Here is a 24470-nt window from a genome sequence, read left to right on the forward strand (position 1 = left end):
TTTTGTCGATGTTTTGGCTCTGTACTCCAGATTTGATGACAATGAGGTTAAAGTGCAGACTGTCCGCTTTCATTTGAGGGTATTTTCATCCATATCGGGTGAACCGTTTATAAATAATAATAATAATAATGACGAGTGAGAAAGTTACAGACGTACAAATATCATACCCCTAAGACATGCTAAACTCTCACCATTAAAATAACAGGGGAGGGTAGCATTTTTGTGAGGGGAATGATATTTGCGCGTCTGTAACTTTCTCACTCATCATTATTCACGATTCATTCAGGACTATCCGTAATCATGGTAGCATCCACATTAATGTGTTAAAGTGTTTAGAAACATACTCTATTGTTATTTACAATAAAAGTTACTCCAAAGTGACAATACATTATTTACCATTCCTTTCTATTGGGCACAAAGTAATCTGAAACACAACCAAAACAAACAAGAAATGCATCCAACAAGTTTGTAGATTCACAAGCTTGATGTGATCATTGTGTGCTAAGAATATGGGACCAAATACTAAACTTTTGACTACTTTAATACACATATAAATGAATTAGTCCCAATACCTTTGGTCCCCTAAAATGGAGAGACTATGTACAAAAAGGAATGTAATTTCTAAACAGTTCACCCGATATGGATGAAAATACCCTAAAATTAAAGCTGACAGTCTGCACTTTAACCTCATAGTAATTGGCTCTGTACTCATAGTCCTGGAGTACAGAGCCAAAACAACCAAAAATGTTGTTTTGTACAGGAACATCCTAAATCGTATGATGATAATTCACTGGTATTATAGGGTCAAGCAAATTGAACTTCATCTTCAGTGGAGTGGTCAAGTTCTCAAGTCGTCTGCCGCCCTCCACCTCTATCCGCATGACCATGGTTCTCACGAGTTCCTCTTTAAACTGGATAAAAGAGGGTGATAATGACATGGAGGATTATGAGGGTTGCGATTTCATGAAAGCCCGTCCATCAAATCACAAAATGTTTGATTTATTTAAATTTATTGAATTGGAAGAATGATTGAATTGAATTATAGAATAGATGCACTATATGAAAAGTCCTACCAAGAACTGATTGGGTGATTTATAGGTGACCACGCCCACTTTCCTCTTTCCCTTTGGGATCTTCTGGAGTGCATCAATGGGGATCCATATTTCCGAAATGTAAGAGTTGTTCTCAGAGAGGAGCTAAATGATTTCACCGAGAAAATAAGTACCAAGCTGACATACTATACTCATTCTCATTAGAGGGTCCCCTTCTGAGGTCAGAGTATTACAATATGTACATAAAATATACACAGACAACATATTTACTCAGGACATGCACTACCGTTCAAAAGTTTGGGGTCACTTAGAAATGTCCTTGTTTTTGAAAAAAAGCACAGTTTTTGTCCATTAAATTAACATCAAATTTATCAGAAATACAGTGTAGACATTGCTAATGTTGTAAATTACTATTGTAGCTGGAAACAGATGATTTTTTATGGAATATCTACATAGGCGTACCGGGGCCCATTATCAGCAACCATCACTACTGTGTTCCAATGGCACGTTGTGTTAGCTAATCCAAGTTTATCATTTTAGAAGGCTAATTGATCATTAGAAAACCCTTTTCGCAATTATGTTAGCACAGCTAAAAACTGTCATGCTGATTAAAGAAGCAATAAAACTAGCCTTCTTTAGACTAGTTGAGTATCTGGAGCATCAGCATTTGTGGGTTCGATTACAGGCTCAAAATGGCCAGAAACAAATAACTTTCTTCTGAAACACGTCAGTCTATTCTTGTTCTGAGAAATGAAGTCTATTCCATGCGAGACACTGCCAAGAAACTGAAGATCTTGTACAACGCTGTGTACTAGTCCCTTCACAGAACAGCGCAAACTGGCTCTAACCAGAATAGAAAGAGGAGTGGAAGGCCCCGGTGCACAACTGAGCAAGAGGACAAGTACATTAGAGTGTCTAGTTTGAGAAACAGATGCCTCACAAGTCCTCAACTGGTAGCTTCATTAAATATTACCCGCAAAACACCAGTCTCAACGTCAACAGTGAAGAGGAGACTCCAGGATGCTGGCCTTTTAGGCCAGTTTTATTGCTTCTGTAATCAGCATGACAGTTTTTAGCTGTTCTAACATAATTGCAAAAGGGTTTTCTAATGGTCAATTTTCCTTTTAAAATGATAAACTTGGATTAGCTAACACAACGTGCCATTGGAACACAGGAGTGATGGTTGCTGATAATGGGCCTCTGTACGCCTATGTAGATATTCCATTAAAAATCATCTGTTTCTAGCTACAATAGTCATTTACAACATTAACAATGTCTACACTGTATTTCTAATCAATGTAATGTTATTTTAATGGACAACATATTTGCTTTTATTTCAAAAACAAGGACATTTCTAAGTGACCCCAAACCTTTGAACGGTAGTGTGTACATTTGGCATTTACACATGCTCTATAGGTTGGGTACCTCTCTGACCTCAATCTGAAACAAGATGTCCAAACACAAACCCAAATAAAAGCAGCCCTACCTCTGGAGCTTTTATGTGCACCATCTTGTCATCAGCACTGGTTAGGTTGGCCAGGTTGAACACAGTCAGAGCCAGATCCCTGAGGTCGTAGTACACAGACTCTCCAGTGAATGAGATGTTCATTATGCTGTGTATGAGGACCCGTTCAACGCTGCAAGTACAGCACAGATACAGGGCAGGTTATCAAAGTTACGTCTCTGTCAGAAGTAAATGGAAATAGGTTGGCTGGTTACTTACCCAATAAACATCATCCTCAAGGTCAGATTGTTTTTAAACAGGTCTGCACACATATTTCGTATGTTCAAGATCCTTCTAAGTTTCTTTGGACCTTCACTGGGATGGTCTTGTATCTCTCTCAACAAGGCATTGATCCCTGTCTCTGTACAATTGGTGACTTCACACGTGGATGAAGCTGAGGGACAAAAAAAGAGCCTTGTACTAACATTACAGTTTAGGAGGGGTTATATCAAACCTTACAGAGGAATCACAGCTACACTTTCACATTTCATCCAGAATTTCTATATTATGAATATAAAATTCAAAAGGCACTCGCACATCTGAGCAATCTTATTGCAGGTGCATGGCAACAGTTGAAACAGGATGAAGGAAAAAGGAAACCACACACTGCTCTTGATAGTATCCCTGATATTTAATAAGCTTACGTATCGGCCTCACGGCCTTCGTCCGAGCTTTGGTGAATTTTCTGAAAACAGCACCTCTATGTAGACCTAGCCCCACCCACATCCGTTCCACGCATGGAAAGTGGTTGGAGGCAACGGAAAAATAAATAAGTGCTACCAAACATAACAATATGCATTTCACAAACACTACAAAAGTGTATAAATAAGAAGTACGTAAGCTTATTAAATATCAGTGATACTATCAAGAGCAGTATATTATGAATATACAAACAAATTAAGTTGATTTGCTCACATATGTTGAAGATGAACTTGCTGATTGAGTTATTGACCAAAGAAATCTGAGCAGTCCAACAGCCAGTTTGGTTCATTGAGGTCACATTCATTGAGGTGCAATCGATATAGCTTTCACTGGATGCCCAATAGCATTTCAAAGTATCCTCAGGTTTATCTATGATGGTGATCTTCTCTTGTAGAATCTTTAATACCATTGAAATCCCCCCAGTTGTGGTGTTTAAATAAAAGGTATTGTCTATGGAAATGAAATAGCATGCATAAAGTTATTATTATTTGGTTGATATCCCATAATTCAAATGAGGAGTTACAACAACCATGAATGGGGTGCAGTTCAAGAAGAGTTGAGAAAATATTTACCAAATAAACTAAAGTAAAAAAAATTAGAAAATAACACAATAAAATAACAATAATGAGGTTATATACAGGGGGTACAGGTTAGAGATAATTTGTACATGTAGGTAGGGGTGAAGTGACTATGCATAGATAATAAACAGCGAGTAGCAGCAGTGTACAAAACAAATGGAAGGGGGGGGGGGGGGGGGGGGGGGGTGTCACTGTAAATAGTCTTGGGGGTAGAAGCTGTTAAAGAGCCTTTTGGTCCTAGACTTGGCGCTCCGGTACTGCTTGCTGTGCGGTAGCAGAGAAAGCAGTCTATGACCTGGGTGACTGGAGTCTCTAACAATTTTATGGGCTTTCCTCTGACACTGCATATTATATAGGTCCTGGATGGCCGGAAGCTTGGCCCCAGTGATGTACTGGGCCGTACGCACTACTCTCTGTAGTGACTTACGGTCAGATGCCGAGCAGTTGCCATACCAGGTGGTGATGCAACCGCTCAGGATGCTCTCAATGGTGCAGCTGTAGAACATTTTAAGGATCTGAGGACCCATGCCAAATCTTTTCAGTTTCCTGAGGGGGAACAGGTTTTGTCGTGTCCTCTTCACGACTGTCTTGGTGTGTTTGGACCGTGATAGTTCATTGGTGATGTGGACACCAAGGAACTTGAAACTCTCGACCCGCTCCACTACAACCCCATAGATGTTAGATGGGAGCCTGTTCGGCCCGCCTTTTCCTGTAGTCCACGATCAGCTCCTTTGTCTTGCTCACGTTGAGGGAGAGGTTGTTGTCCTGGCACCACACTGCCATTTCTCTGACTTCCTTCCTATAGGCTGTCTCATCGTTGTCGGTGATCAATATCAACACAAATCAAGTGTACTTAAGTCCTCCCTATCAATACTTTATACAATATTTGGTCCACATGAGGTTGGTGGCACCTTAATTTGGGAGGACGGGCTCGTGGTAATGGCTGGAGCGGAATAGGTGGAATGGTATCAAATACATCAAACACATGGTTTCCATTCCATTAGCTCTGTTCCACCCATTATTATGAGCCGTCCTCCCCACAGCAGCCTCCACTGATTTGGTCCCACAGTGCATTAAAATGAAACACAGTTTGAGATCATTAGTGTGTTAGTACCTGAATTTGAGCAATTCATAGCCAGTGTTCCAGATATCAGTAGAAGGAGACGCAGAGGAATCATTGTGGCTGTTTTAAGGGTAGAAAAGTACAAAATATGAATGACAAAAACATACTTTACAAAGTAATCCTTGTTTTCAACATACTGTCATAGCCCTTACCACTCATTCAACATCACACTCAGTAAAGTACACTATACAGCCTGAGAATTACATTTCAGCTTGACACCTAGGCTAACACTACCTAATACCACAACGTATGCCTAACACATTCTGTTTGTTTTCAACAATTCGTCAGCACTAACAAAACCTAGCCATGCTTTCTGATTATCAACACTGTAATGTCTGCTTATTACCAGACATATCATTCTGCCATCACTCAGGTAAGATAATGACACAACATTATCAATACAATAGCTGAACTTTACAATGACAAAATAGGATGGAATCCTATTCCTCACACACGAACACATACACTTACTTACATGCTAGGAGTTGATTTCACTCACATTTGATGTCCTTTAGGGGTGAGAAAATGGTCCGTCAAACCGCTGTGTGCTTTGTAGAGAGGACACAGTAAAATCCCTTCTCTTCTAACGTTAGCTTATGTCATGAATGTTCATAGTCATATATCATTTTGTGACTGCAAAATGTACGTTTATGTTACCTATAGAGGAACCTGGTGGTATTGCATTTGTTTTATGCAAATCTAGTCCGAACTTCAGATTGCTCAAGCCGAGCATCAATGAATAGGCTATAGTTCAGCTTGCATCAACACATTTATTTTCTGTTGCATGTTTATCAACTAGGATCTCACAGCATTACATCAGATCCTGTTGGCTCACATGATTTATAATGAACAAACCACACACGAAAACAGTTCTGATAACACCTTCCTTCATTCCATAACTAAACAATGACATGCTATTGTATTGGTACAAAACAAGTGGGTGGTTTGTAGACACTTTCGAAGGTCCACAGTTTAGGGCAAGTATTCTCAAAATACAAAATCTCAATAAAGTTTGAAATGAACATTGATAACAACAGTGCTGGATTGGTTGACAATAGACTTTTGTTCTCAGACAGATCAGGTTTTGGTACAGTGAGTGTCACTGCCGGGTTGGCAGTCCTCAGTCGTCCATTTGAACACACAAAACCAGAGGAAGATGAAAAAAACCTACAAAAAATGATGACACATTTTACTCTTCATGACAGTACTTCATTACAGTATTCAGTCGACCTCTCACAACCCACACAATATATTCCAAATGTCAATACTTATTCAAAGTTGTCATTTTCTGTAAAAGCTGTAAAAGCACTACAAACAACTTCCAGAAGGTTTAAAATGTGTTGCAAGTGTTAGTGAGTTCACACAAAACGTGAAAAAGTGGTTCATGGAACAGCAGGATATGAACCTTTTTTGTTGCTGTTTGTACAATTTGTTTGTACAATTTGGTTGTTTGTATCAAATCAAATCAAATTGTATTTGTCACATGCGTCGAATACAACAGTTGTAGTCCTTACAGTGAAATGTTTACTTACAAGCCCTTAACCAACAATGCTTTAAGAAGTTAAGAAGAAAAATGTGTTAAGTAAAAAATAGATAAGTATAAAAATGTAAAATAAAAGTAACAAATAATTCAACAGCAGCAGTAAAATAACAATAGTAAGGCTATACAGTATACAGAGGGTACCAGTACAGTCAATGTGCGGGGGCACCGGTTAGTCGAGGTAATTGAGGTAATATGATCTGATCTGTTTCACCTGTCTTTGTGTTTGTCTCCACCCCCCTCCAGGTGTCGCCCATCTTCCCCATTATCCCTAGTACCTTAGTTCTCTGTCTGTTGCCAGTTTGTTTTGTTTGTCAAGCCTACCAGCATTTTCCCCCTTGCTCCTCTGTTTCTGTACATGTAGGTAGAATTAAAGTGACCATGCATAGATAATAAACAGAGAGTAGCAGCAGCATAAAAGAGGGGTCTGGGTAGCCCTTTGAGTTTTAAGGCTTGGGGATAGAAACTGTTAAGAAGCCTTTTGGACCTAGACTTGGCACTCCAGAGGGCATAGTGTGATTTCTTATAAGCTTCCGGGTTAGTGTCCCGCTCCTTGAAAGCGACAGCTCTACCCTTTAGCTCACTGATGTGGTATACTCCTCAATGCCATCAGAAGAATCCCGAACATATTCCAGTCTGTGCTAGCAAAACAGTCCTGTACAACACATAATCTGCTTCATCTGACCACTTCCACGTTGACTGAGTCACTGGTGCTTCCTGCTTTAGTTTTTGTTTGTAAGCAGGAATCAGGAGGATAGAATTATGGTCAGATTTTCCAAATGGAGGGCGGGGGAGAGCTTTGAATGCATCTCTGTGTGTGGAGTAAAGGTGGTCTAGAGTTTTTTTTCCCTCTGGTTGCACATTTAACATGCTGGTAGAAATTAGGTCAAATGGATTTGAGTTTCCCTGCACTAAAGTCCCAGGCCACTAGGAGTGCCGCCTCTGGATGAGCATTTTCCTGTTTGCTTATGGCCGTATACAGCTCATTGAGTGCAGTCTTAGTGTCAGCATCGGTTAGTGGTGGTATGTAGACAGCTACGAAAAATACAGATGAAAACTCTTGGTAAATAGTGTGGTCTATAGCTCATCATGAGATACTCTACCTCAGGTGAGCAAAACCTTGAGACTTCCTTAGATTTCATGCACCAGCTGTTGTTTACAAAAATACATAGACCGCCACCCCTTGTCTTACCAGAGGCTGCTGTTCTATTCTGCCGAATAAGCTTAAAACCCACCAGCTGTATGTTAATCATGTCGTCGTTCAGCCACGAGTCGGTGAAACATAAGATATTACAGTTTTTAATGTCCCATTGGTAGGATATACATGATTGTAGTTCATCTATTTTATCATCAATTGATTGTACGTTGGCTACTAGGACCGATGGTTAAAGGTAGATTACCCTCTCGGTGACGGATCCTAACAAGGCACCCGGATCTTCATCCACAATACCTCCGTCTCTTTCTCCTGTGACTGACGGGGATAAGGGCCTTGTCGGGCGTCTGTAGTAAATCTTTCCCATCTGACTCGTTGAAGAAAAACTATTCCTCCAGTACGGGGTGAGTAATCGCTGTCCTGATATCTAGAAGCTCTTTTCGGTCATAAGACACGGTGGCAGAAACATTACGTACAAAATAACTTACAAATAACGTGAAAAAACATTCACAATAGCACAATTGGTTACGGGATCGTAAAACGACAGCCATCTCGTTCGGCACCGTTATTATTGCTTACTGTTTACGGTCATACAACCAGTTTCAGGTTGTAAAGTGCAATCTCACCCCATCCTACCAGGCTCAGTTTGAGCAGGTATCTCCTTACATTGATGTTGAAGACACGGACCAGCAACAGGTAAAGGTGGAAGCCTTCGATTGCTGTCCATGTGAAGGTGGCCAGTAGAGAGTAATGCAGAAGGACAGCAACATAGATACATGGCCCAGAGGAGGATAATGCTGCTACCTGCTGGCTTGGCAGGAAGTGCAGGTTGAGGAGGATCAGGGCCAGACAGGTTGATATGCACCTTCAGGGAGATGTCTGTACATGTACCTCTGAACAATGGAATAGAGAGAGAGTATGGTGAAAACAAGGTCTGTTGCTTTAAAAATGTAATTTAATCGGCTCCCTTCAGTTCGTGTACATCTTGGTGTCACTTTCTGATGACGTCAAACATATGACAAACCAGGGGTTCCTGTGAGGAGCTGACCATGACGCCCAGAGTGTGACATACCTTTGAGTGGCGCACAGAAAGATTGTGACCATCAGGAAGAACAGAGACAGACTGCAGCCAATCAGAGTGGGTCAGCTTAGGATCTCCTGATCGCTTTCAGAGATGGAGGGAGACACCTAAACTCAGGAAAATACAACTAATGCTAAAGTGTATCTAGGTAGATGGGTATACTTCACTGACTTTTGTTTTTATTCTCTTCCATTTAAGAAGAGTGCTTATGCTGTGATAAGGAAACGAAGGAAGCACTGTGGTAGTTGTAAAGTAGTCTACCATCAGTACAGCAAAATATGTGAGGTGATCACATGAGCACACAACACGACCCTCGTCTCTCTTGCACTCTGTGGTGCAGCCATCCTGGTAGAACTCTAAACATTCATTTGTACATAGGAAACACAGTCGTGATATCACATTAATTGATACCTTAAGGGTATAAAAAGTTTCATAACAGTATTATAATGAGTATTATAACATTTCATATTGGCACTTACTGTTGGTTGAAAAATTAAAGAATTGACAAGATGGTTGTTTGTCCGCCTATGAACAACAACAGAAATGAGTCATCTAAGTTTATATTCTTGCCACTATCATAGTCATAGAACTGGTGTAGGTAGCTGAGAGTTGATATTGCACTCACCTGACTTTCCAATGTGGGGCGCTGTAGAGGCATGGAGAAGTTGACCTTGTCCTGCAGACCCAACACTGTCTTCATGCTCACAGCCAGACCTACTACTCGGTCATCAAGAAGCCCCAATGGCTAGAGGAACATTTAAAAATAATAAATAATTAAGCATGGTACTAAAAACCCAAACAGGCACACGCACGCATGTATGCACGCACCATGCACACAAACACACACACACACATACACACACACACACCTACCGCACATTTTTCAGGTGAGGTAATCATGCAGAAGATGATGGTATCGTTCTCTTTGGCTTTCAGGAGCTCTTTGGGCAGGTGGACCTTGACGGTAGTGTTGGCCACATGGTCACTGTCTGATGTTACCTAGGTAAAAGGGATGATGCTGCTCTCTCCTCGTCTGCCCACGTGTTCTCGCATACCCCAAGAGCATCGAGCCAGCGGGGTGGTGGCACTGGAATCCTCATCTCTCCCAAGTGGACATTCTCTCTTTCTCCCCTGACCCATCTGTATATCTCCTCATTTGAATTCCATGCTGTCACAGTTACCAGCCCTTTCAAGCTTAACATCCTTATCATTTATCGCCCTCCAGGTTCCCTTGGAGAGTTCATCAATGAGCTTGACGCCTTGATAAGTTCCTTTCCTGAGGATGGCTCACCTCTCACAGTTCTGGGTGACTTTAACCTCCCCACGTCTACCTTTGACTCATTCCTCTCTGCCTCCTTCTTTCCACTCCTCTCCTCTTTTGACCTCACCCTCTCACCTTCCCCCCCTACTCACAAGGCAGGCAATACGCTTGACCTCATCTTTACTAGATGCTGTTCTTCCACTAATCTCATTGCAACTCCCCTCCAAGTCTCTGACCACTACCTTGTATCCTTTTCCCTCTCGCTCTCATCCAACACTTCTCACTCTGCCCCTACTCGGATGGTATTGCGCCGTCCCAACCTTCGCTCTCTCTCTCCCGCTACTCTCTCCTCTTCCATCCTATCATCTCTTCCCTCTGCTCAAACCTTCTCCAACCTATCTCCTGATTCTGCCTCCTCAACCCTCCTCTCCTCCCTTTCTGCATCCTTTGATTTTCTCTGTCCCCTATCCTCCAGGCCGGCTCGGTCCTCCCCTCCTGCTCCGTGGCTCGACGACTCACTACGAGCTCACAGAACAGGGCTCCGGGCAGCCGAGCGGAAATGGAGGAAAACTCGCCTCCCTGCGGACCTGGCATCCTTTCACTCCCTCCTCTCTACATTTTCCTCTTCTGTCTCTGCTGCTAAAGCCACCTTCTACCACTCTAAATTCCAAGCATCTGCCTCTAACCCTAGGAAGCTCTTTGCTACCTTCTCCTCCCTCCTGAATCCTCCTCCCCCTCCCCCCCCTCCTCCCTCTCTGCGGATGACTTCGTCAACCATTTTGAAAAGAAGGTTAACGACATCCGATCCTCGTTTGCTAAGTCAAACGACACCGCTGGTCCTGCTCACATTGCCCTACCCTGTGCTTTGACCTCTTTCTCCCCTCTCTCTCCAGATGAAATCTCGCGTCTTGTGACGGCCGGCCGCCCAACAACCTGCCCACTTGACCCTATCCCCTCCTCTCTTCTCCAGACCATTTCCGGAGACCTTCTCCCCTACCTCACCTCGCTCATCAACTCATCCTTGACCACTGGCTACGTCCCTTCCGTCTTCAAGAGAGCGAGAGTTGCACCCCTTCTGAAAAAACCTACACTCGATCCCTCCGATGTCAACAACTACAGACCAGTATCCCTTCTTTCTTTTCTCTCCAAAACTCTTGAACGTGCCGTCCTTGGCCAGCTCTCTTGCTATCTCTCTCAGAATGACCTTCTTGATCCTAATCAGTCAGGTTTCAAGACTGGGCATTCAACTGAGACTGCTCTTCTCTGTGTCACGGAGGCTCTCCGCACTGCTAAAGCTAACTCTCTCTCCTCTGCTCTCATCCTTCTAGACCTATCTGCTGCCTTTGATACCGTGAACCATCAGATCCTCCTCTCCACCCTCTCCGAGCTGGGCATCTCCGGCGCGGCCCACGCTTGGATTGCGTCCTACCTGACAGGTCGCTCCTACCAGGTGGCGTGGCGAGAATCTGTCTCCGCACCACGTGCTCTCACCACTGGTGTCCCCCAGGGCTCTGTTCTAGGCCCTCTCCTATTCTCGCTATACACCAAGTCTCTTGGCTCTGTCATATCCTCACATGGTCTCTCCTATCATTGCTATGCAGACGACACACAATTAATCTTCTCCTTTCCCCCTTCTGACAACCAGGTGGCGAAACACATCTCTGCATGTCTGGCAGACATATCAGTGTGGATGACGGATCACCACCTCAAGCTGAACCTCGGCAAGACGGAGCTGCTCTTCCTCCCGGGGAAGGACTGCCCGTTCCATGATCTCGCCATCACGGTTGACAACTCCCTTGTGTCCTCCTCCCAGAGTGCTAAGAACCTTGGAGTGACCCTGGACAACACCCTGTCGTTCTCCACTAACATCAAGGCGGTGACCCGATCCTGTAGGTTCATGCTCTACAACATTCGCAGAGTACGACCCTGCCTCACACAGGAAGCGGCGCAGGTCCTAATCCAGGCACTTGTCATCTCCCGCCTGGATTACTGCAACTCGCTGTTGGCTGGGCTCCCTGCCTGTGCCATTAAACCCCTACAACTCATCCAGAACGCCGCAGCCCGTCTGGTGTTCAACCTTCCCAAGTTCTCTCACGTCACCCCGCTCCTCCGCTCTCTCCACTGGCTTCCAGTTGAAGCTCGCATCCGCTACAAGACCATGGTGCTTGCCTACGGAGCTGTGAGGGGAACGGCACCTCCGTACCTTCAGGCTCTGATCAGGCCCTACACCCAAACAAGGGCACTGCGTTCATCCACCTCTGGCCTGCTCGCCTCCCTACCTCTGAGGAAGCACAGTTCCCGCTCAGCCCAGTCAAAACTGTTCGCTGCTCTGGCACCCCAATGGTGGAACAAGCTCCCTCACGACGCCAGGACAGCGGAGTCAATCACCACCTTCCGGAGACACCTGAAACCCCACCTCTTCAAGGAATACCTAGGATAGGATAAAGTTATCCTTCTAACCTCCCCCCCCCCCCCCCCCCCCCTTAAAAGATTTAGATGCACTATTGTAAGTGGTTGTTCCACTGGATATTATAAGGTGAATGCACCAATTTGTAAGTCGCTCTGGATAAGAGCGTCTGCTAAATGACTTAAATGTAAATGTAATAAAAAAATATATATATTATTTAACTTTTATTTAACTAGGCAAGTCAGTTAAGAACAAATTTTTATTTACAATGCCAGCCTACCGGGGAACAGTGGAATAACTGCCTTGTTCAGGGGCAGAATGACAGATTTTTGCCCTGTCAGCTCGGGGATTTCATCTAACCACTCTAACCACTGGGCTACCTGCCGCCCCGATCAGGCACAGAGTTCACTATTTCTGTAAAACTGAACTCTATCATGATGTCATCCCCATCTCAAATCATCCCCCCGCCCCAAATGTCATACCTCAAATATTATATTTGTATTTACATTCAAATGATATACAGTTGAAGTTGGAAGTTTACATACACCTTAGCCAAATACATTTAAAATCAGTTTTTCACAATTTCTGACATTTAATCCTAGTAAGAAATCCCTGTCTTAGGTCAGTTAGGATCACCACTTTATTTTAAGAATGTGAAATGTCAGAATAATAGTAGAGAGAATGATTTATTTCAGCTATTATTTATTTCATCACATTGCCAGTGGGTCAGAAGTTTACATACACTCAATTAGTATTTGGTAGCATTGCCTTTAAATTGTTTAACTTGGGTCAAACGTTTCGGGTAGCCTTCCACAGGCTTCCCACAATAAGTTGGGTGAATTTTGGCCCAAGCTTTAACTTCCTGACTGATGTCTTGAGATGTTGCTTCAATATAGCCACATCATTTTCCTTCCTCATGAAGCCATCTATTTTGTGAAGTGCACCAGTCCCTCCTGCAGCAAAGCACCCCTACAACATGATGCTGCCACCCCCGTGCTTCACGGTTGGGATGGTGTTCTTTGGCTTGCAAGCCTCCCCCTTTTTCCTCCAAACATAACGATGGTCATTATGGCCAAACAGTTATATTTTGGTTTCATCAGACCAGAGGACATTTCTCCAAAAAGTACCATCTTTGTCCCCATGTGCAGTTACAAACCGTAGTCTGGCTTTTTTAAGGCGGTTTTGGAGCAATGGCTTCTTCCTTGCTGAGCGGCCTTTCAGGTTATGTTAATATAGGACTTGTTTTACTGTGGATATAGATACTTTTGTACTTGTTTCCTCCAGCATCTTCACAAGGTCCTTTGCTGTTGTTCTGGGATTGATTTGCACTTTTCGCACCAAAGTACGTTCATCTCTAGGAGACAGAACGCGTCTCCTTCCTGAGCGGTATGACGGCTGCGTGGTCCCATGGTGTTTATACTTGCGTACTATTGCTTGTACAGATGAACGTGGTACCTTCAGGTTTTTGGAAATTGCTCCCAAGGATGAACCAGACTTGTGGAGGTCTGCAATTTCTTTTCTGAGGTCTTGGCTGATTTCTTTTGATTTTCCCATGATGTCAAGCAAAGAGGCACTGAGTTTGAAAGTAGGCTTTGAAATACATCCACAGGTACACCTCCATTTGACTCAAATGATGTCAATTAGCCTAACAGAAGCTTCTAAAGCCATTTCCAAGCTGTTAAAAGGCACAGTCAACTTAGTGTATGTAAACTTCAGACCAACTGGAATTGTGATACAGTGAATTATAAGTGAAATAATCTGTCTATAAACAATTGTTGGAAAAAATGACTTGTGTCATGCAGAAAGTAGATGTCCTAACCGACTTGCCAAAACTATAGTTTGTTAACAAGACATTTGTGGAGTGGTTGAAAAATGAGTTTTAATGACTCCAACCTAAGTGTATGTAACCTTCTGACTTCAACTGTATTTGCATGTGACGCGGTTCGCAGGTTTGAAGGTTATTGAGATTAATCTTGTCATGGAGGCCGAGCTGAGCGCTTTCCGCTAGATGGGCCAGCCACAAAGTCAAATTGGCTATATCGTAAAATGTTTTATAAAACAAATTTAAGGTTAGGGTTAGGCATACGGTTAGCAGTGTGGTTAAGATTCGAGTTAAGATTAGGGAGGTTTAAAGTCAGATTTTATAACTTTGTGTGGCTAAGGCAGCTAGTGACCACTCAGCAGAACTGCCTCCAGGACAACGTTCATCCCATTCCCAATAAATACCAAACTGCACGTGGTTTACAGAAAACTGTGTCTAAACTTCCTCAAGCATTTTATTGCGGGTCACTGTCATCTTACCACTTCTCGAGTGGCAGATATACTAAGCCCAGTAAAGTTGCCCTCGGCCCTGAATATGTGGGCCACAAGCCTCTCAACAATGACTGAAGTCGTCTCATTCAAAGCTGTGTTTTCAAGAATCCTTTCTAGTTTCTCCACAGATCTGTAAGGAAAGCACGGACAAACATAATACATATTCTTTGAGGTTTGGCAAACGTACAGATGTCAATACCAGATTTGGAGTGTATAAAATGTATGAGATATATAATCTATATTATCGTGCAAAATAATTTGATGCATACTTAAAAATAGTGCCTGAGGTTCTCCAACTTAAACCACTTGACAACTTCCATCCAGCATCTTGCACCATCCACAATGGCTACAGACGGAACATAAGACAGAACTGTACAAACAAACAATACGATTCATGAAAAATCTGAGTTCATTATATTTGTTTAAAATAAAATGTACATTTGATGCAAAATCAGGAAATCAAAGTGATAAAACTAGGCAACAGAATATCCGTAACATAATAATAAAGTTCATACAATTTAACTTTTTAAGTCAGCTGGTTAACTCATATTTGTAAGCTACCTTGAGTGTAGTTGGAGCACGAATAGTTTTTTCCTTCGTTCATAGAGAGACCTCCTGTGAGCAGAACCATGATGTAGAAAAACCTGGACTTCATCCTGTGTGAGTAAAAGTCAAACACGAGGTGCAAAGACATCCCCTACTCTTTTATTCTGACTATTTATCTGATATCACATAATGGTTGAATCAATCTTCCAGGTGTTGCAATGCCCAAATATTCTAACTCAACGTCACACTGTCTCTGTATTGCACCAATAGAGTAGCCAATGTGTTCAAGACCTATACTTGAATCCAGTGAAAATGGTCAGTCACAAAACATTTGTTTGCCTTTAATTCAGAAACAATCCATTTTAATAAAACCAAATTCAATCTCATCACCTTATGCATCTTTCACGTGAACTTACAGTAAATGGCCCTAAAGCACAGTAAGAGGAAATGCTGCTATAATTTTGTAAATAACCCATCTTCTCACTTACCTGTCACCACTGAATACTGGTTGTAAATACTAAAATTGAATCAAATTAATGCAATTATGATTATTGTAGCAATACATCTTTGGGTGTAGTAATAACCATGTGTCTCAAAGTCAAAGTAGAACGTATCTATCAACCTGGGAAGTCAGGGTTCAGGGTAAAAGTCTTGAAATATTATTAGAACAGAACATGGGTCCTAATGACAGCACTCAAAGAAGTGCAGGGGAAGAAGAGAGTTTTTATGCATTCTAAGGAAGTGATGTGTGAGCAAATAGAATCACAGAGGAAGTAGATACAGTATATGACAGATACTGTGTTACACAGTTTGACTGTGTTGTTTCAACTTATACCCTTGCTGTACACTTACCTGCGCATTGACATTCTTTCATCACTGTCATGTGGTCTATGACAAACTTAAATGCCAAACAAACTTAAACAAAGGTTGTTTGTTCTAGCTGCTGGTTTAGCACTATTATAGGAGGTCCGTCATAATAGTGAACACCGCCCTAGAAAACTTGTTTTATTTGGACTGAGATTCCACAGCCAGTAGTGATTAGAGGACTCTGGCTGGCTAAACCACTGCGGAGATATTATATTTTTCCAAGAAAAATCCTCCTTCCCCTGCCTTTCACTTTATTGAGACTCAATACAAAATCCTGTAATGCGTTTTGGTTCGCATTGCTCATTGCATAAGGCTTTGGCTGACTTGTAAGTGTGAATGCTCACTTAGGAGCGGCAGGAAGAAAAGAAAACATTTTCTGATGATTAATTTGATCATCGCTATCATCACCATCACAACCATAGTCTTCATTTACACTGGTAACCGACCTCTCCAATGGATCACAGTCTACCTATGACACAAGACAGCCATGCTGCCGAGCCATCGTTCATGGCGACTACAGGTCACATCTGACTGAGAGTCAATGCCAGTAGAGGGCGCCCAGAGATAACCAAATCTCTCTCAACTCTACTGAAGCCGTTTCAAGGTAGAGTTACATGGCCCGTATTTATCAAGTGTCTCAGAGTAGGAGTGCTGATCTAGCATCAGGTGGTCTCTGTCCATAATAATCTCATTCATTATGACTTAAAAGGCTAAACTGAACCTCTATCAGCACTCCTACTCTGAGAGACGTAATAAATACGGGCCCTATTAGTGACAGAAACACGGGTCCTAGTCCTACCCAGTAGCCATACATACCCAGGGTACAGCTGTGGCCATTCATTCTACATACATTCCAGCCACATCTTTGTTTTGTCACTTAGTCCACTCTGGGACACCGCTTTATCAATCAGCATGTTTAGCGGCTGGCTGGACACATGGGACGGGAGGCCACATTCTCAGGTGGTGGCCTCCCGTCCCATGTGACGCAGAGGTCCCTGCTCTGCTCATGTTTAGACACAGAGGTCCCTGCTCTGCTCATGTTTAAAATGACTAACCTACTATATTATTGCAAGCAATAACATATGTAGCTACATCAGTAGCGTACTGCAGTCACATACTGCTTGAATCAATCTTCCAGGTGTTGCAATGCCCAAATATTCTAACTCAACGTCACACTGTCTCTGTATTGCACCAATAGAGTAGCCAATGTGTTCAAGACCTATACTTGAATCCAGTGAAAATGGTCAGTCACAAAATATTTGTTTGCCTTTAATTCAGAAACAATCCATTTTAATAAAACCAAATTCAATCTCATCACCTATGCATCTTTCACGTGAACTTACAGTAAATGGCCCTAAAGCACAGTAAGAGGAAATGCTGCTATAATTTTGTAAATAACCCATCTTCCCACTTACCTGTCACCACTGAAAACTGGTTGTAAATACTAAAATTGAATCAAATTAATGCAATTATGATTATTGTAGCAATACATCTTTGGGTGTAGTAATAACCATGTGTCTCAAAGTCAAAGTAGAACGTATCTATCAACCTGGGAAGTCAGGGTTCAGGGTAAAAGTCTTGAAATATTATTAGAACAGAACATGGGTCCTAACGACAGCACTCAAAGAAGTGCAGGGGAAGAAGAGAGTTTTTATGCATTCTAAGGAAGTGATGTGTGAGCAAATAGAATCACAGAGGAAGTAGATACAGTATATGACAGATACTGTGTTACACAGTTTGACTGTGTTGTTTCAACTTATACCCTTGCTGTACACTTACCTGCGCATTGACATTCTTTCATCACTGTCATGTGGTCTATGACAAACTTAAATGCCAAACAAACTTAAACAAAGGTTGTTTGTTCAAGCTGCTGGTTTAGCACTATTATAGGAGGTCCGTCGGCTATCTTCCTACAATTCAACACGTTTTGCCATGGGGTAAAGAGAAAAATGTACCGTTTTAAAGCTAATCTGAGGATATAACCAGAATGTGCCTCCTTTGTTGGAAAGCAGCCTTACTCGTGGAGAGGAGGTATTGGGCTGCTTACTGAGGTATGAATCCACTTTCGTTGGAGAGGACTGCTCCATTGACCCTACAGACATGTCTGTCCCCAGCTGCCATTAGGCAGGAGTCAGGACAGGACTTAGGTTAGTCAAAGGAGTTGGCTGAATGTGACAGAACTATTAAGAGGCCTGCTATACACATACCTGTCTCTGTCCAGCTGTTGGCACACATTTCCTCTGCAACTGGCTTGTTGTTGACAACCATGAGTGCTCTGCCTGGCTGCTGCTAGTCCCTTCCTGAGGCATTCAATTTTGGTCTAGACTATGAATAGTATATTTAATAATAGAGGGACCAAAAAAAATCATAAAGTAGGCCTACTAAGGCGTTATCTCGTTCACCATGACACTTCTGCCAATGGTCAATTAGCCTAGGGAGGTGAATTGAAGTTTTAGAGCTACCAGGCAGTAGGCCTACAGTATAATCATTTTTGGGGCTAGGCTATTTGTTATTTCCAACTATGAAGATGAATGAATTCAGCCAATAACAATATATATATATAAAACGTTTTGTGAAACCTCTAAAAACGTAAATGCCATCAAAATACTAATCCGTAGCATATACGAGCTCAATAGTGTCCAAGGGGGTGGGGGGCTACATCCGCTAACGGGGTGGGGGGCTACATCCGATAGCTGGAGGAACGACTTTGACCGCGACGCACAAGGTACAGAGTCACTGGTGAAGCAGCCAGTCCAGCTTCGAGCTGCCCCGCTCCATAAATCGAACTTAAATCCACCCTGGTGGTGGACAGAGTCCAGGAAAACTGGAAGAAAAATTTGGATTTTAACGGGCAGAGAACCATCATATTAAATCTTCACAAGAGTCGCCGCAATTCAGCGCTAGATTTGCACGAGTGTTGGACATCTGCAGCCGACTTCAACTTCTTTGTCAGGTTCCTTAAATAATTGTCAGCAAACTTGGACCCGATATTTAACCTTCAACCGTCTTCCGTTGCTCTGGGCTCATCTGCACATTTGCAAGATTAATTCGTTTATTCTGTCAACATTACGCGTGTTATACACGGCAGTTCAGTAAATGACTGACATATTAAGATTAAAGTCACTATGCGTGCTTTGTGAGCTGGCTTCTGTGCAGTGACACCAACATGTCACTTACCATAAAGCGGGTTGTTAGGACATTATTTTCTATCCGCACGTCCTGATATGGAATTGTGAGTAAAATTGGGACACGCCCGCAAGCAATAATAGGCTACCCAAGCTTTTTATAAATCCTGGCAACAGTGCAATACTTCTCTGATCCCCCTCCTGGGATTGTGGTCTATTCAAACAGAACTGTTAAGAAGACTTGTAGTGTGGCAATCAAAAGGACATCCTTTCGAACACCTCTGGCAACTCGAGTGAACCTTGTTTTCTGGAAGCGATACTGGCGGAGTTGATGAATGTCACTGTCTTTATTGGTGACCTCGCCATAGCATATGTAATATTTGTTCCTCTTAAAATGTACAGTATTTCAGAGGGACTCCTTGGAAGGTGACTAACATAAACTATTCTTAACAACTTGAAGCGCGTTTTTGTACCCAGTGACACAGTGGACACTTGGACAAGGTATCAATTTCCTTGTCCGGGGTTTAGGCAAGCCAAGAGTAGGCTATGGCATCCTCATGGGAAAAGTGGATTTGGTTACTCTGGAGACGGACTTTAGTTCCCTCTCTCCTCGTGCTTTGGGTCACCTGTCTCGGGACACACGGAGGAGAGGATGAAGCGTTTAATGCAGAGGTAATTGGATCATCTTCCCCGAAACTGTCAATGTTCAGAAAGTTCCCTGTGTTACAACAATGCTGTAGTGTTTATACAAAAACTAGTTTTAATGTATCATAATATGCTGCAAAACACATACAAATGATTAACAAAAAAGCTCTCACCAAATCCCAGTTAACTTTTGATGACATTGCTATTTGAATAGAGATGGTCGAGCATAACCTTGACAACCTTGCGCTCAAAATAACAATTGGTCCAAAATAACAATTATGTGTTATTTCCTGCAAGAAAATCAAAATATTTGTTTGGTCAAGTTTGTTCCAGTCTTGAAACAAAAAAAAAGTCAGATCACTATTATAAATGTTGCTTATTCACAAGGCATTCTTGTGTGCAAATTGGGCACTTTTACACACACATTTTGAACTTAATGACCCAGCTCATTCTGTCTGAGGAACTCAATCCAGCACACCAAGCTGCATATCCTGCTCATGACTAGCTGTTCCAATATTAACAGGACTATCCCTTGTGCGCCGCCAACAGGGTCCTCCTGGGCTGGAACCTCTCCCCAAAAAGGCTATGCTGCTAGCCAAACTACACAAATCTAGCTCATTCACTGACACACTGACACACTCTTGCAGTCAGCACCATATGTGGAAAGCTGCTGTTCTTAGAGGATCTCTGGGTCAGGTTAAGTAATCCTACTGTTATAACCACATTCTGTATGCACATATCCATAGTATTGTTCCACCCCACTTTACCTTCCCACAGGTAGGGTTGTTTTGCTTTCTTGAAATACTACAACAGTACCTGAAAAGATATCGGCATCACTGACTGAGCCATGCTCATCTCGCTAGTTTCCCCATGCTTTGGACATACAGTATGAACCAACTGAATGATTAAATGTTGGGGGGGAATAGGCAAATGCTTTCACGGTTCATTTCCAGACCGTCACTCTTTCTGTCTTCAGCAGCGGGCAGTGCTGATTCCCAACTTGCTCCAGATAGGTGAGAGGGAGCCCAGATGTAGGCTAATGTTTTGGGGCGGAGAGCTTAGCAACAAACGTGTGCCAGAGGGAATAAAATGTACCAACAGTTGTGTAGAGAAGAATATACCCCTCTAGTTTTCCTTTACAACACACCAACTGAATGTGGAGGGCCAGTTTCAATCCAGCGGAGCAGTATTGAATGTTTGTAATACCCTTTCTCCTTTGTTATTGTATAGGTCTGTGTTTTTGTGGACTTTGTCCCAGCTGCACCCACTTAACCATGCTGTGTTGACTTTAGTGCTTAGCCTCTCCCGTCAGGTCAAGGCTTAATGAAGGGCTCAGTTATGCACACGTTGTTTCCTTCTCTCTCGCGGGCCACTGCAGTTGAGGTCGGTTGTTGCGTTGTGACTCCAAAAAATGTTAAGCCACTTTGAAGTCATAGTATTAAAACGCACCCACGTGAGGTCGAGTCAGTCTGAACTACCACAATCTGCCTGGATCCTTTGCCAGCACACGTGTATACACATTTCTCCCACCTGTGGGGCCTGTGGCAGATTTAACAGATATACCGTAGCACCTTTGTGCTCGCTGGAAGGTTCCGGTGCTGTGAGAGATCAGGAGTTGTTCTCCTGCATCATCATGGATGGGAAACGCTGTTTTTCTTTTTTTCCAGACAGGCCAGATGAGGTCTACTTTTTATTGTCCCAACTTTCACAATGGACTTATCACTGCCAAATACATCTCATTTTAAAAAATGTGATTTTATGTGACACTAGACTCTCAGAGCCCTAGTAACCATGCCGATGGCGTTCTCACATGAAATGATGTGGCTGCCACCAGACCAGTGTGGCCGTGTTGTGGTGGTGCAGTGTGGGACTGGGTAAGTCTCTGGGGTGTTAGGCTGTGTGTGGTGAGGCCACAGTGGTCCACAGCCTCTCATTGTTGGCCTGGCTCTCAGTAGGACATACAGCTGATGTGAGAAAAGGAGACACACTGTTACAACAAGGTATATTACCAATATTATAATGTAATAATATCATTATAATACTATATTATGGCATATTTAGGAGAGACAATGTAAATGTAAGAAAACCCCATAAAGGTGTATAAAACATTCACATAATAAATCATCCACTAATGAATATAGTACAGACTCTTAGATTGAAACACTGCTGAGGAAAATCCAATATTGTCATGAGTCAATTAGTCAATACTGATCACATCAGGGACGGGTCGGGCCAATGCGTGCCACTGCATTCTTACCTGAGTTTTGGTTGAGTGCACTCTGAGTGAGGCAGATTTGTGACTGACTCGACTGAAGGATTACGATGAGGAATGAGGCTCATACACAGGTTGTTACTGCTGACCTGGCAGCCATTGTTTACCAGACAAAAAGACCAGGGGGGCCTTTCTTGTCCCAACATGCCACATCCTGGCTGAGTATTAGCATTGTAGTGTTTCATTGGTAATGGGGTCTTTAATTGTAGTCAGGGAGACCTGTTGACTGAGGGATTGTTTGAAGAAAAAAAAAACATTCTGGGGCGGGGTAGAGACTGACAAGAACAGACAGCCCGTTAGTCAATGCCTTTCTGCCAACGTCTGTCCTCAAGGTGTGGGTTGGTGTTCACCTGAGAATTTCAAGCTTTGTGTGTGTCTTCGCTGAACTGTTACACTTAGCCTATAGCTGATATTCTCTCGCCATTCAATTCAATACAAAGTGATTCATCGGCATGCAGGAATAATATGCATATGAGCTCAGCTGAGATCTGTCTTGAATGGATTCCCTCCTTTTACTGAACTTCTTTCTCACTGACTATGGTCATCAGCTCCCTCCCTGCGCCTACAGCTTGACCTATCAGAAGAGGCCGGACTCCTACACTCTGATGAACAGACATGGAGTGGGAGTGTTTGAGAGCGATAAATGATAGAGAGAGAGGGAGAGAAAGAAAGCGTGAACTCGACGGCTTGCTCAGCTGTACTGCATGTGATGGGTAAGGGTGACAGCTGTTTTCCAAACGGGACACAAACAGAGGAGAGACATTGAGGCCTGCAGGACTCCCAGGCAGCTGAGGAGCAACAATGAGAGCTCTTGTCTGGAGAGGACTGTTTCAGAGTGAAAAGGGGGAGCGAGAGGGAGAAAGAGAGACATAGAGAAGAGGTGGAGAGGGGGGGAGGGGCTAGGGTTTATTAAGTCTGCAGAACACAGGAGGCCGACTATATTGCTTCCTGAAACCCTATCTTTATCCCCAGTTTAACCCTTAACGTTGGCAGAGCCAGCCTCACTCTAGTTCTGCTTATCCATGGAATCTGCAGCATGCCTGCTCTCTGTATTCCAACCAGTTCCTTTGTGTTCCCTTGAGGTTGTCCGTCGCCATGGGCACAGCGAGCTTTCATCGCCATGGCGAGAGGTAATGAGTAGCGATGAGAACGGGAAACGCCATTAACCTCTAGTGGTGACTGTCTTCCCTCCGGATCTCTCTCTCTCTCAGTTTTTTCTCTCTCTGGATCTCTGTCTCTCTCTCTTTCTTTATCTCTCTCTGTTTCCATCTCTCTCCCTCTCTCTTTCTTCTCTCACTTTCTCTCTGTCTCTGTCTGTTTCCATCTCTTGCTCTCTCTCTCTCTCTCTCTCTCTTTCTTCTCTCACTTTCTCTCTGTCTCTCTCTCTGTCTGTTTCCATCTCTCTCTCTCTCTCTCTCTCCTCTCTCTCTCTCTCTCTCTCTCTTTCTTTCTTCTCTCACTTTCTCTCTGTCTCTCTCTCTGTCTGTTTCCATCTCTGTTTCTCTCTCTCTCACACAAGACACTCCCTTACAGAGGAGGACAGTGCCTGTGTGTGTTTTTTATTTCCTCCCCTTGTCTCTCTCTCCTTCATTTTAATTCTCTTTCTCTGCTGGAGGTTAGGACCAAAAGATGGCAGGCTACCAAGTCCAGGGAATAAAAGCATTCTCCATTTGTTAGTGTCTTGGCTGACATTGTGTGGGACACAGACACACACACACAACCACACACACCGAGTGAGGCTCGTTTAACAATTCCCTGTGAATTGCTGGATTCAGGGGGCCTTGGTTTTGGAGCTGAAGGAGCTGCTGACAGGGTGGCTGATTGGACTAAAGGAAGTCCAGCACTTCACTCCCCCCTGGAACCATAGCCTTGCTTTGAATTCATTACAGATGATTCTTAAAGGGTAGGGTACAGATTGAAGCATTTTACTTTTTAAAAGGGTGCTTTCATATATCTATAATGTAGTGTAGCCTATTTCTCTTGTTCCAACGCCCTTCAATAAATACTGTCCTGAACTATGCCAGAGAGAAAATAAACCAGGTTTGTATTTTACAAGCTGGGATAATATATTTTCCGTCTTGTATGAACACACCCCTTCACCTCCTACACCCTCCAGAACCCCGGACTCAGATTGTGTGAACGGGCCCTTATCTGGAAGATAAGGTGGGTCCCACCTTAACCAACTATTAACCAGCCATTCTCCGCTTCCACCCATATCCAATGAAAATATAGGGAAAGTATCTGCCTGAATTTGTATGAAAGAGAGAGAGAAAAATATAGAATGAGGGAAGCGAAAAGAGC

General features: G+C 43.0%; 1 protein-coding gene across 1 annotated transcript in view; it reads left to right on the plus strand.

Moving 5' to 3' along the window:
* The first annotated feature begins 18815 nt into the window (after positions 1-18815).
* Positions 18816-24470, plus strand: part of LOC106562051 (matrix metalloproteinase-15) — a 23519-nt gene continuing 17864 nt past the window's right edge. Inside the window, exon 1 of the mRNA XM_014126591.3 lies at positions 18816-19924. Within this exon, the coding sequence (XP_013982066.3) occupies positions 19799-19924 (126 nt within the window). The 5' untranslated portion in view covers positions 18816-19798. The remainder of the gene's footprint in view (positions 19925-24470) is intronic.

Source organism: Salmo salar, chromosome 11, assembly GCF_965601325.2.
Source record: "Salmo salar chromosome 11, fSalSal1, whole genome shotgun sequence".
Taxonomy (NCBI): Eukaryota; Metazoa; Chordata; class Actinopteri; order Salmoniformes; family Salmonidae; genus Salmo; species Salmo salar.